The sequence below is a fragment of the Mustela erminea genome, chromosome 20 (genome assembly GCF_009829155.1).
Source record: "Mustela erminea isolate mMusErm1 chromosome 20, mMusErm1.Pri, whole genome shotgun sequence".
Taxonomy (NCBI): domain Eukaryota; kingdom Metazoa; phylum Chordata; class Mammalia; order Carnivora; family Mustelidae; genus Mustela; species Mustela erminea.
In genome coordinates this window covers 1826606-1839389 of record NC_045633.1, presented here as the reverse complement: position 1 = coordinate 1839389, position 12784 = coordinate 1826606, and the positions used below count along the sequence as shown (strand labels likewise).

Below are 12784 nucleotides of genomic sequence, written 5' to 3'. Positions count from 1 at the left end.
TCGTCAGGAGCCCCACACTCTGAAACCAAAGAGGATTACAGACACTATGCAGCACAGCATGACAAAGAGTCACGGCCCTTCTGAGGACACGGCCGACTCCACACTTGTTTTCATTACCTCTCATCAAGTTCTTCCAGCCTGCTCTTCACTGTGTGAGCATTGTTATCCTTGGTGATTTTCTGCAGGAGGTAGAAAGTCTGCTGGAACATACGTAGTAAATACTCCTCGAATTCCATAGGCACACAGTTCTTGGACATGAGTTCATTGATGCAGGACATGGCCAGGACCCCAAGCCGGCCGCGTTCCTGACCCAACACACAGTTCTGGCTGCTGCCGTTAACTGACGCCATCTTTCTGGCCCGGATGTCACAGCCAAAGCGCGCAAAGTGGAAGATGGTGGTTAGGAGGGATGGGGTGATGCTGGCAGACAGAGGAATCCAACTGAAGAGATGGGCCAGGCACTCCAAGGCCAGGGAACAGATATACTCACTCTCCGCATCAAGGATGGGGATTGGCTGATTCAACAGTTTGGCTGAACTAGGACTCTGCAACAGGTTACTCAGTAAGTCACCTGGAAATACAAAGAGCTCTTAACATACACACTATCGAGTTTCTTACAAACCAATTTACCTACAACAGAGAAAAAGCAAAAGCTATCTTTCGTTAAGCTCCATATTAAAGAGATCCATTAAAATGTAAAATAAAGCTACTCTTACTTCCCAGGGCTCAGTGCATTTTTCCTTTGGAAAATATATTTTTCATGAAAACATACAATTTGTTTATAAGCAGAATTCATCACAGTTCTTTTTTATTAAGTTATCAGTGCAGGGCACCTGAGTGGCTCAGTCAGTTAAGCGTCTGCCTTCAGCTCAGGTCACGATCCCAGGGTTCTGGGATTGAGTCCCACACATCAGGCTCCCTGGTCAGTGGGGAGTCTGCCTCTCCCCTTCCCACTCCCCCTGCTTGTGTTCCCCTCTTGCTGAGCCTCTCCCTGTCAGATTAATTAATTAAGGAATAAAGAAGAAATGTACGTGGCCCAAAAACCCCACATACACGAAGGAGAAAAGTCCACATTCAGACTTCCCCACAGCACACAAGAAGCCAGACAGCAGTGGTACCGTGTGCACAAGTGCTAGGGCAGGAATAACTTAACCCAAAGCTCTCCTTTGAGTACAAAGGAAGAGGGCAATCTTCTCAAACACAGAAACTCAAATAATATATTGCCCACAAACTCTTCTTTCTTTTTCAAAGATTTTATTTACTCATGGGTGTGGGCGGGGGGGTGGGGGCGCAGAGGAAGCAGCAGAATCCCCACTGAGCAGGGAGTGGGATCAGGATTTGAGCCAAAGGCAGACACTGAACCATCTGGGCCACCTAGGCCCCCACCCCCACCCCACAAACTCTTCTTAAGCAGGAGAGTGAATAGTGAAACCAGGGAATAGAGCAATAAATAGAAGCGAAGAATTAAGGAATGGAGCAGCTACGGCAAGGGACCAGAGCAAGCACAGAGTCAGATACAGAATACAGACTAAGCATGCGGAGGAAATCTCAGAGGGTGTGCCAGCTCACTCGCCTTTCACAAGCAAGAAGTCTCAAAATATATGGGCTAGAATTAAAACATGGAGTAAGAAACTGGGGTTTTCATTTTCTTTTCCTTAATCCCAGAGATACCTTTTACAAACTAATATTCCTTGTGGAAAAGCTATTCCTTTCATTTTAAAACTTCCCGTTAAATTCAAGTGAAACTACAATTTGTTTTTATTAAAAATAAAACGGAGAGCATCTGGCTGGCTCAGTCAGAAGAGCATGGGACTCTTGATCTCGGGGTCATGAGTTCAAGCCCCACGTTGGGTATAGAGATTACTTCAAAATAAAAATGGATATGATGCCACTTTGTCTTTTTATTTAGCTTACTCTCTCTGTAACTATGTACAAAGAGGCACCTGGAATGGTGTTCTTTCTGGACAGTGGAATACTGGCTACATTTATACACTGTATTTTGTGCTTTGCAGCAGCAGTTCTCAAACATTTTGGCCCTAGAACCCCTTTATACTCTTCAAACTTACTGAGGCTGCCCAAGAACTCTTCTTCATGCAGGTGATTTCTGTTGACATTCATCACATAGAAATTAAAATTGAAGTTTCTGAATACTTCAAATTTTTAAATTTTCACTTAAACACATTACATGGTAGCATTAAATATTCTTAAATGAAGAAAATGCATTTTGCCGCCAAAAAATAAGTGGGAAGAGTAGCACTGTTTGTACATTTTTGGAAATCTCTGTAATGTCTGTCTAGCTTAAAAGCAGACAGACTCTCTCTTCTGCTTCAATCTGTTGCAATATGCTGTTTTTGCTGAAGTGTATGAAGACAACAGCTTCATGCAGATATGAAACGGACACGGACGGAAGCGCTTCTGTGGCCTTCCCAGGTGACTGCAGCTGTTCCTTAACATGATATAAAAATTCTACTAGTAGTCATCGCTTAAAGGTTGATTGCAATGTGGGATCTGAATGAGTTTTATTCAGTATACTCACGAGAGAAGGAGCAAAAATGACAAACAACGTCCTAGTATTTTTATGGACGTGTATTTGACCTTTGGGACCCCTTAAAGGGTTTGCGGGACCTCCGGGGCCCCCAGATCTATTGCGAACTCCTGCCTTACATGATGAACACTAACAGATTAGTTAACCTTTCTCAGCTTCATATCCTCGGCCATTAAAATGAGGATTTGCGATTTATTAATAAGGGGTTTAATTTCTACCATTAAAAGTAAATTAGAAAGCTGTCCCCTAGCATCTTATGAGGTGTTCCTGGCTTCTGTTCTGAAAGAGCTACATTTTTTTAAAAAGATTTTATTTATTTATTTATTTGTTTGTTTGTTTATTTGAGAGGAAGAGACAGAGTGAATCCTCAAGCAAACTCCCCACTGGGCACAGAAGAGCCCACATGGGCTCAATCCCACAGCCCATGAAATCATGACCTGAGCCGAGTCAGACACATAGCCGACGAAGCCCCCACGTGCCCTGACGGAGCTGATTTAATACTGGATGAGACTCATCATGATCTCAGCTACCCACGCAGATAATCAGAGAACCTGGTTTCAAAGAATAATGCAAGAAGGATGTTCAGGTATAATCTGCACAGATTTACCCAGTTTGTTATGAGATTAATAAAGTGATCTTTATTTTTTTTTTTAAAGATTTTATTTATTTATTTGACAGAGAGATCACAAGTAGGCAGAGGCAGGCAGAGAGAGAAGAAGGGAAGCAGGCTCCCTGCTGAACAGAAAGCCCTATGTGGAGCTCAATCCCAGGACCCTGGGATCATGACCTGAGCCGAAGGCAGAGGCTTGAACGCACTGAGCCACCCAGGCGCCCCAATAAGGTTATCTTTAAACGGCTATGGTGGCTGTCCACCTGAGTCATATGGAGGCATCTGCAACTTTCTCACACGCAATGCCAAGTGACGGTTTCTGGTATTGCTCTGCTCTTCGTTCATGAACCGGGGACCACTTACAGAAGACGACGGAGTCAGACAATTCACCACTACCCAACTAGAAGAATTATCGGGGTAGAGAATTAACCAGGATTAAATGGAGGCTTCAGGAAAGGAGAAACGAACAGACACCATCTCAGTATGATCTTCGATTAAACCTGGACATTTCTGGGCCCCGAGACCTATTTAAAGTCTCTTCAACATTTTTAAGTAGAAATAAATTGTGGCTTTGAAAATGAAAACGAAACAAAGAAGTTGTCCCTATTCTTTAGCTCAGAAGAATTTTTCCAGAGTAGGATTGCTAAGGGGGGGAGTGGAGGGGGGAGCAAAACAACAAGAATAATTACGCGGCAAACAGCCCCACCCGATGTGCTATTACTACACGCACGGTGCTGCAGTACGCACTTTACAGATTCTCACTTCATGCTCACCGCTCTAAGGTAGGTATTATTACCCGCATCTAAAAATCGTTAGAATAACTAAGATACAGACACATTAAGCACTTCCCCTATGTTTCTCAGCTAGTAAGCAGAGCTGAAACAGAAACCGAGGTCTGTCCCCTAAGCCTATGCTTCTTTCCAGAAAGCAGGTTAACTAGAAAGACCACGCAGCCAGGAAAAGTGATCCGGAAGAGAGCTAATATTTAAATGCAGAAAAATATGCATGGTCCGAAGTCCTGAGTACAACGGCCATGTAGGCCATGACCACAACTTCACAAAGACAGGGACGGGCAGAAGGACAAATACTGACCGGGTGACGCAAACGTAAAAACTACTGAAGCGGGTAAGATGACCTATTATTTTTCTCCCCTCAAAACAAGAATCTCTGAAGACTGTTCTCGAAGAAAATGATTTTACTCAACTTTAAATGTCCCAGTCTTTCAGTAGGTTACAAAGAGTTTTTCACAAATCGTATTTTAATCCAAGTGGGAAGGAATGCCCACAGAGCAGAGCGACTCTGCTCCACGCTGCAGCTTTCCAATGCAAACCCGAGCAAGCTGGAACAAGCTACCTCTGCAGGAGGCCACCCCCAGATTAGAGAGCCCGAGGATGACTTCAGCTGCTCTGAACTGGGCCAGGCTCCGGCAGAGTACGCAAGCCCTGCCAAGAGGTCGGGGACAACTCTAGTGCATTTACTCAACTGGAAGTCACCCAGACGGGTTAAGCATTCGTGCAAAGATCCCTTTGGCTTTTTGACTTTTCAATTATTAAAATTTCATGTTTTCTATTCAGTTCTACATTTACAAACTGACATTTGGCCAGGATAATGACTTCTTCGTTGTCCTGTGCGTTGTGGGACACTTAGCAGCACCCATGGCTTCCACTTAGGAGATGCCAGTAGTACCCTCTCCTGTCATCCCGTTAGCCAAATTATTTCTCTGTGTCGCCAAATAGCCCCTATGGGGCAAAAATTGCCCCAAGTGACAACCAGGGATCTCACTGTAGCCTCAGTCCAGCAGAATGGGGAGAAACTCCATTCAAGGCGTCTGAGGGAGACCACGAGCTCACGGGAGCGGAGCGGCCCTCCCCAGCCCCATTTTCCTACACGTGGCTTCTAAGGGGAAATGTGGAAAGATTTGCCAAGCACATAAAGATCGGCAATCTGCAAAGTCCAGGAGAAAACAGGTATAAACTACTCTCCATCTATCAGCTCCCCGGAAACCTGCCAGTGCCAGGATACGTACAGACCCAAACTCGACAGAATGTGCCACAGAGACAGGAAAGACAGCGCCTCGAGTTCTATCGCAGAACAAGAGCAAACTCAGAATCTCAGGTATTTACACCATTTCGTTTTGTTCACTGCTTCCTCCCTGGCCCCGCCCTTGTCCAAGCAAAAAGAGGTGAGGCCGAGAGGGGGCTAAGGAAGGAAGAGGGCCGAAGCTGCCCCCGTGCAGCAGGAAGTCACGGCCCCAACGTGCGGAGGGCATGGCCATAGCGTCCCCCATTCAGTCCTCGGAGGACCCCTCCTCTCCTCTCCCAGCCCAGGAGGCCAGCAGTCAGGGAAGGCACAGAGAACACGGGGCAGAGCCAGGGCTCTAAACCAGGGGCAGGAGGAGGCGGGCAGATGCCGGGAGAGTGGTGGAGAAAGCAAACTTGGGGCGACGGCCGCGCACCTAGGCTGAGAAGGGTCTCCGTCCCCGCTCTGACACCAGCACTGGGACTCCGCCCCTCCACAAGCCCCAGTTTCCTAGCTTGTAAACGAAAGATAAAACCATCATCTATTTCACAGGATCCTGGTCTAGTGAGGCAAGTTTAAAAGATAAGGCAACAATTTGAGGAAGTATTCTGAGAAGCAGACCACAAGCACACTTCAAGGCTTTTTCTACATCCAGAATGTTAGTGGCCGTTGCAGGGACTAGTTCCTGGGCTTTATTCTTTGAAAGAGATCAGACCAAAAACAATGTTACCAGAAAGCATATGAGGAAAAAACCACCACAAGCCCCGGGGCTGCCAGAGAGCTGCATGGGGACTCGGGCAGGGCAGAGCGAGGCGGCAGAGTGCCGGGGTAGGGGAGTGGACCGAGTATCTGGTTTACTCACTGGGTTTCCTGTCCCCACTAAGATCCTCGTCCACAACAGTGAGCTCACGGTCACTAGAGTTAAACAACCTCTTACAAGCTCTCCTGCTTCACTTGGCGTCTTCAGTGCGCAGAGGCAGTTGAGCAAAACCATGAAAATAAATGTTAATTAAATCATCAGCACTGTCCAAATAATGGAACAGGACCCGACAGCTTTGCTTGCAACTGTCAGAAAGAGAAAAAAGGCGTATCACGTGAACATGTAAGCCTATTGTTTTTTAAGAAGTGCGCCAGCTTAAAAGCCTACTTCACTTCCCAGGCCCCCAACAGTCTCCATTTATTTTGCCTTTTCTCAAATATTAAAATTCAAAACTTCAAAAATGCTTTAATGGTGCCTAAGAGGCAATTTTCAAGAAGTACGAACCACAAAAAAAAAAAAAAAAAAAAGAAGAAGAAGTACGAACCACACTTTCAGGTTTTGTTTGTATGGAAATGTCAAGTCTGTTCACACTGTGTTTCACCTCACCTCACCAACAAAACCTAAGCAACGCAGAAGAGAGGCAGGCATCTATTTTGGATGTGTATTATCTGATCTTCCCCAAGCTGGCCTCCATCAAAGCAGAAACGGAGTTTGCTCAGCACATGCAGCTGAAGGAAGCCAACTAAAACACACAGCCTTTGGCACTGGAAAAATGATCTCTGGGAAACAAGTTTTATTAGAGCAAACCAGTAACTCCACACTGGACGTTAAGCTAGTATTCACTCACCTAAAACCAAATCCAATCCAACAGAACTACTCTTTGCAAACTAGTGTTTAAATGAAATGACACATTTTAAGATCAGCCAGACTGCAGGAGATTCCAGAGCGTGAGCTCATAAAAAAAAAAATCAAAGCTCTGCCTCATTTGCGATTTTTTTCTTTAATCATCAGGTATTGCAAAATGTAGATCTGCTAAGTCATCGCAAATATCCACGTTGAAAATGAAAGTCTGCTACCAAGTACAAATAAAGTTCAAATCCCTGTCGGCTTTTAGTACACTCTCAAAGTGTTGAATTTAACAAGTCTAACAAATGACTCTCTAACAGTTCTTAATCCAAGTACGATAAATGGGATCCGGAATAAATTAGTATACTATGAGCTGTTCTCAAAACGTCACGCTGTATTTTCAGCTCCACAGCAGCTCTGCAAGAATCTGAACTTCCGCTTATTAACAACAACAGGCTACATGAAACAGCGCAGGCTTGGAGGTTTCTGATTTCAACAGCCCATTTCCTGGGGTAAAGGAGAAAGATGGAGAAATCATTCTCATCAGCCCCACCAACCTTTACAGGAGAGGAAGAAGTGTGTGCAACCCACAGGACATACTCTACTTGAAAAGCATCTGTGATCATTCAGTGTAAACACAAGCATTCAGAAACTAAAAGTGTCTGCTCAGACACAATTTCCTCTATCTATCCTTGAAAGTAGCCATTTTTAGGCAAAATGCACTTTGACTTTTGAAAAAGGTATTATTGTAATTGTGGATAATGAGCCACCAGTAAATGACTTAGTGATCCTGCAAATATGCCCACGCTTGACCAAACTACTCGGAACTGATGTAAAGTCACTGCTGATTACGGCACGCTGATCTCATCTTCCCCGAGCCCCAGAGGGAAGAAGGCCCTCCGCACCCTCTCTCCCCCACCACCCGCTCCTCCTTCAGGAAGCCAACCAGCTCCTGCACAGCAGACCTGTCAAGCCCACGGGCACATGCCAACCCCAGCATGAGCAATACACCATGAAATCTGAGAAAAAAACCCACCAGAAGGGACAGCCACCAGCTCTAAACTGAAGGGGAGGGAGGTGGATGAGACGGTCGGGGTGTCATCTCTCTGACAGGTGAGGAAGAAACAACACGAGTTGTTCAAAGTGTATTAGAAAGCACAGGTACTTACGAAGAACTAAGCAGAGCTAGCTCCTCAGAACACATGGGCAGAAAGGCCGAAAATAGATCAAGGAAGAGTCAGCGTCTGTATCTGGCATAGGTAGCAATCACTACCCCATCGAGACCCCAAACTGCATTTAAAAAGAGGAACACCATCTGTGGTGGGCAGACCATACCACTTTCTCCTGAGGTCGGGGACGGCGGGGGGGTGGCAGCAGTGACGCTGTGTTTGTCCCATACGGTCTCCAAGATACCTATCAAGAAAGCAGAAACGGGGTTTAAGAGAGAAATGAAGTCTAACCTATGAAAATCAGACTGAGAAAAGCGATCTTGTATCTCTGATCAAACACCAGTATTTAAACACCCCTCTCTCCAACGTACGCCCAACCGGACATTCCTGGACACCACCACTCGGATGGTCCAAACCCCATTTATCATGCCCCAAATACCTGCCGCTACTCTGCTACGCTGCTCACCCAGCCAAGGGCTCCATCCCACAGGACGTCGGCCTCAGGCTTCTGCTGGCCCATCCGGCCTTGCCCCCACAGAAGCTGCACGCGCGCAACAGTGCGCTACTCCTTCCACACCTGACCTTCCCCCCAGACGGACGGCTGCTATCTGCCCCTCAGAGTCACACCCGGCTGTCATCTCTCCCAGAAAGTTCTGTCCACTCAGTTCTGCCTGCCATCTACTGTAACTCCTAACACACCTGTTTTAGCTGTCTGTCTTTCCCCCTAGTACCCTAGGCCCCTCTAGTACCCCATATTAGAGGCACAGACTGTATTTTACTCCTCTCTGTATCTTTTTACAGAACCTACCACCTAAGATGATGGAGCAAAAATGCTTTTGAAAATAATGTGTTTTCAAAATATTTAGTATTATAATATAGGTGAACCTCGAAGTATCACAATATGAAAAAGAAGCCAGACACAAAAGGCCACATACTGTATTTTTTTTTTTTTTAAATGAAAAGGCCAAATAGGAAAATCCAGAGAGACAGAAAGATAAGTGGCTGCCAGGGGCTCGAGGGGGGAGAAGGGTGGTAAGGAAATGTTAAATGTTCTGGAATTAGATGGTATGATTGTTGTGCAACCTTATGAATATATTAAAAACCACCGAGTGGATTTTGTGCTTTGTGAACTAATCCCAATTTTAAACATTTGAATGTCTGCACAGTAGGACACAGAGGTATCAGACATGGTCCTTGAGTGCAGAAATAGGACCTCTAGTTGGGGCATCAGAGAATGTGCTCTGAGGTATGGGCTCCCCCTAGGAATGTGGGGAAAGACAGAGGCAAATGACAAGTTTACTTTTGATCGAGCATTCCTCACCGACTTTAAGTGCCCACTGCATGTCTGTAACCCCTAAAAAAGAAAAAAGTTCCTAGACATCCAAGAGGAAAGCCAGGCAGAGAAGTGGAGATAAAAAGGCTCTTTCCACTACAACACCCCTTCAAGCAGCAAGCCTAGGCCCTCTTCCGCACTCAAGGGCCCCGGGCCCGGGCCGCACCTGCACCCCCTCTAGAGCAGCCCGGCCAGGCAGGGCCACCGCACCCCACCCTCACCCCACCTTCCACCCCCTTCTGTGGTTTGCTTTTGCTTTCTGTTTCGCCCTACTCCCCACATGCCATCACGAGGCTCTGATAAAACAGACAAGATGACGAAGAAAACACTACTTACAACGACAGCCTCGCACACCTCGTGCTATGCTACACCCGGTCTTCCTTCGCGGCACAAAATTTGTGACTTTCCCACCCTGCTCTCCTCTGGCTTCTTCTGATCTTAAATTCGAATCCTCTCTAAGCAGGTGCTCGCCACCCACCTTCCTGAGAAGGCAGCGCTTGGCATTTCAGTCACATCCCTGATGTGACTGGCGGGCCAATCCATAAAGACAATAAAGGAAGGAGGTCACCAGCACGTTCAGGGGTCCTACTGCGGGCCGGACACCGCACCCGGCACGGGCAGCCCGCACCGTGTTCTGTTTTTCGGCTCCGCCACAGCCACAATGAGAGCGACTGCTCGAGATGGCAGAGCGTCAGCGCCACACTGCTCACCTGTCAGCAGCCCGAGCACGGCCTGCACCTGGTCCAGCAGCAGCTTCCGCAGCTCCTCCTTCCGAGCCACACTGAGGTCCTCACGGGGACAAGCCAGCTCTTCTGACGTTGTCTTCAACATGATCAGCCCAAGGGGGGTTGTCAGAGGGGACTGGATCAACTGCAGGCAAAAGGAAGTTCTGAGCAGGCTGTCCAGCCGACGAGGGTACAGGAGGACAGGGGTAAGAGTAAACCCAGCGTCCCTCCATGGTAGAACCTCGCCAGCACGGGCCACATCACTCAGGGCTCTGCAGTCCATTTTAGTTCCTTCTGTAGCCATTCAAAATGTCTTCTCATCTCAAAGGACTAAGGTTCTAACCATGAACATGATGCTCTTTCACACCCAACATGACAATTTTTTTACACATCTACCTTCCCAACAGAGCCTTGGTCACTCTGCCCAGACTGATGTAATAGTGAGAGAGAAATGTGTAAACCAATTTGCGATACCTCCATTTCCAAGCTTTGTGATACCTCCATTTCCAAGCTTTGCCTACTTCATGGAAGTTTGAGATTAAGCATGTGGTAGAGCAGAAACATGCCTACACATCACTCACCCATGACTTCGTCATCGACAACGGTTATGATTTTACAAATACCTATGTCGCACGTTTTACTCTATCACCTGCAATAACCACTGTGCTCTAACAGCTGTCTTAAGCAAGAGACAGAAAAAGGTACCCCTTCAACAGCATAATATTACTTAGATCTTTCTAATCAACTTCACAAAATTGAAAGCATTACTCACCAGTCATTTTTCAATTTCCAGAAATGGTAAAAGCAAGCTGCCACTAAAATTCTGTGGACTTACAGGCTACACTCTAAAAAAGGGCACACGGGGGCGCCTGGGTGGCTCAGTGGGTTAAAGCCTCTGCCTTCGGCTCAGGTCATGATCTCAAGGTCTGGGATCCCCCCATCGGGCTCTCTGCTCAGAGGGGAGCCTGCTTCTTCCTATCTCTCTCTCTGTCTCTCTGCCTACTTGTGATCTCTGTCTGTCAAATAAATAAATGAAATCTTTTAAAAAGGGCACACAACTGAAGGAACACTTGACCAACTTCTTTAACCAGAACGATAAATTATTTGTTGACTCAGTCTACAAAGTGAGGGAGGCGGAGGGCACGGGGAACTGCGGCGCAACAGAACACACCTCTCCTCCACGTGAAGCAGCCCAGGGCACTTGCCTTTCTTTCGCAAACAGCTCTCCCCGCCAATGGAGGGAAAGCTCATCCCCAAGAGCAGGAAATGCCTTCACTGGCGGGAACTCAGGATAAACTCAACTGCCCTCAGGAGCAGCATGACATGAAAACAGGGGCCACGGGCAGCGTCTTGAAAATGCTGTCTACTGCATCAACTCTCCTGAAGGCTACAACTGCAGACCAGCCTCCACGGGCTTTCTCGCCATCCTCTGCAAGTCTGGGCTGCTTCTAACGTGAGGAGACGCAGGACGGAAAGAACAAGAAATCCCTGCAGCGACTTTCCTTTACCAAATAAAGAAGTGACCCTTCACGCACGTCTCTTCCCTTCCATCCAGAGGCCTGTGGGTTACCGCTCCGCACTTTAGGGTGACGGCCGTTACGGAGGAGGGCTCCTGCTGGGATGAACACCGGGCAGCGTACGGAAAAAATAAACCACTGATTTCGATTCCTGAAACCAGTACTGCACGGTATGTTCGCTAACTTGAATTTAAGTAAAAATTTGAAAAAATAAAACAAAACAAAAATACTAAAACAAGTAAATAAAAGCGTTCCATTACTTCCCTCCCCCGACCTCTCCTTCTGTTTCTCTCCTCAACCTCTTTCTTCTCTGTTTCTCCCCAAAGCCCTCATTCTTACTCTCCCGGCTCGGAAGGCCACATGTTCCACTTGACAATGCATTTCCCTGTAGAAAGGAAAAGTTCTGTGCTCTGTAGGGAGTAAAAAATTCCTGTATTATGGAAAATGCAGCCGAAAGCCCTTTCTCTCATTTGGAAAAAAGGAAGACGGCCAGGCAGAAAGCCAGCTGAAAATGAAACTTGTTTTTACCTGCAAGAACAACTAGGTCAAATATTTTTTTCTCACTAGCTTTGTGTCCAGGAGACTTGTCAGTAAAATACTGTCTCCGTTTGCCATCTTCACATGTGTAATGGATGCTCAGAACACAGGTCATTCTGGGGAATTCATTTTAACAGAGAATAAACACTTTGAGGGTGAAGGTCAGGTTCTTAGTGTAAGCTTCTGAAAAGGTTCATGGTTTTTACTACACCACCGTATCAGAAACGAAATGGCAATTCCTTCTATGCTGCTCGTCCTTTAATTACCTGGTCCCAAGCAGGGTGACCCCAGGTCCAGCCCAGCGGATTTCAGGAATCTGAACGGACTCTAGAAAGGCACGGTATTTGGGCTTCTGTTTCGGGGGGAGGAGGGGAAGCAAAGGTCACTTTCCACTTCAACTACTTCCTGCTCCAGCGGCTACAGAGGGTGCAGCCAATACACAGAACTCAAGTGTCCTTCTGGGGCCCAAACTCAACTCCCCTCGGCCTGGTATGTGGCCACAATGATAGCGTAAACTGCACAGATGCCCAGCCAGCCAACACAGAGTTAAAAACAAAAACAAACAACTCTGCATCCCACACGGCAAGTAGAACATGATGGAACTGAATCAGAAAAAATCTTTCTAGATGGTTCATTCAAAGGATCGTCGTATGGGGCACCTGGAAGGCTCAACTGGTTCAGTGACTGACACTTGGTCTCAGCTCAGGTCAGGTCTCAGTTCAT

The 12784-nt window shown here is 46.7% G+C and overlaps 1 protein-coding gene across 4 annotated transcripts in view; it reads right to left on the bottom strand.

Annotated features, from left to right (window-relative positions):
- Nucleotides 1-12784, bottom strand: part of XPO6 (exportin 6) — a 101246-nt gene that overhangs the window by 48894 nt on the left and 39568 nt on the right. For all 4 annotated transcript variants that reach the window (XM_032328571.1, XM_032328573.1, XM_032328572.1 and 1 more), the window contains exons 5-7: nucleotides 9993-10152; nucleotides 8116-8193; nucleotides 118-571 (exon numbers count right to left, since the gene is read on the bottom strand). In XM_032328571.1, coding sequence (XP_032184462.1) covers nucleotides 118-571; nucleotides 8116-8193; nucleotides 9993-10152 — 692 coding nt within the window. The remainder of the gene's footprint in view (nucleotides 1-117; nucleotides 572-8115; nucleotides 8194-9992; nucleotides 10153-12784) is intronic.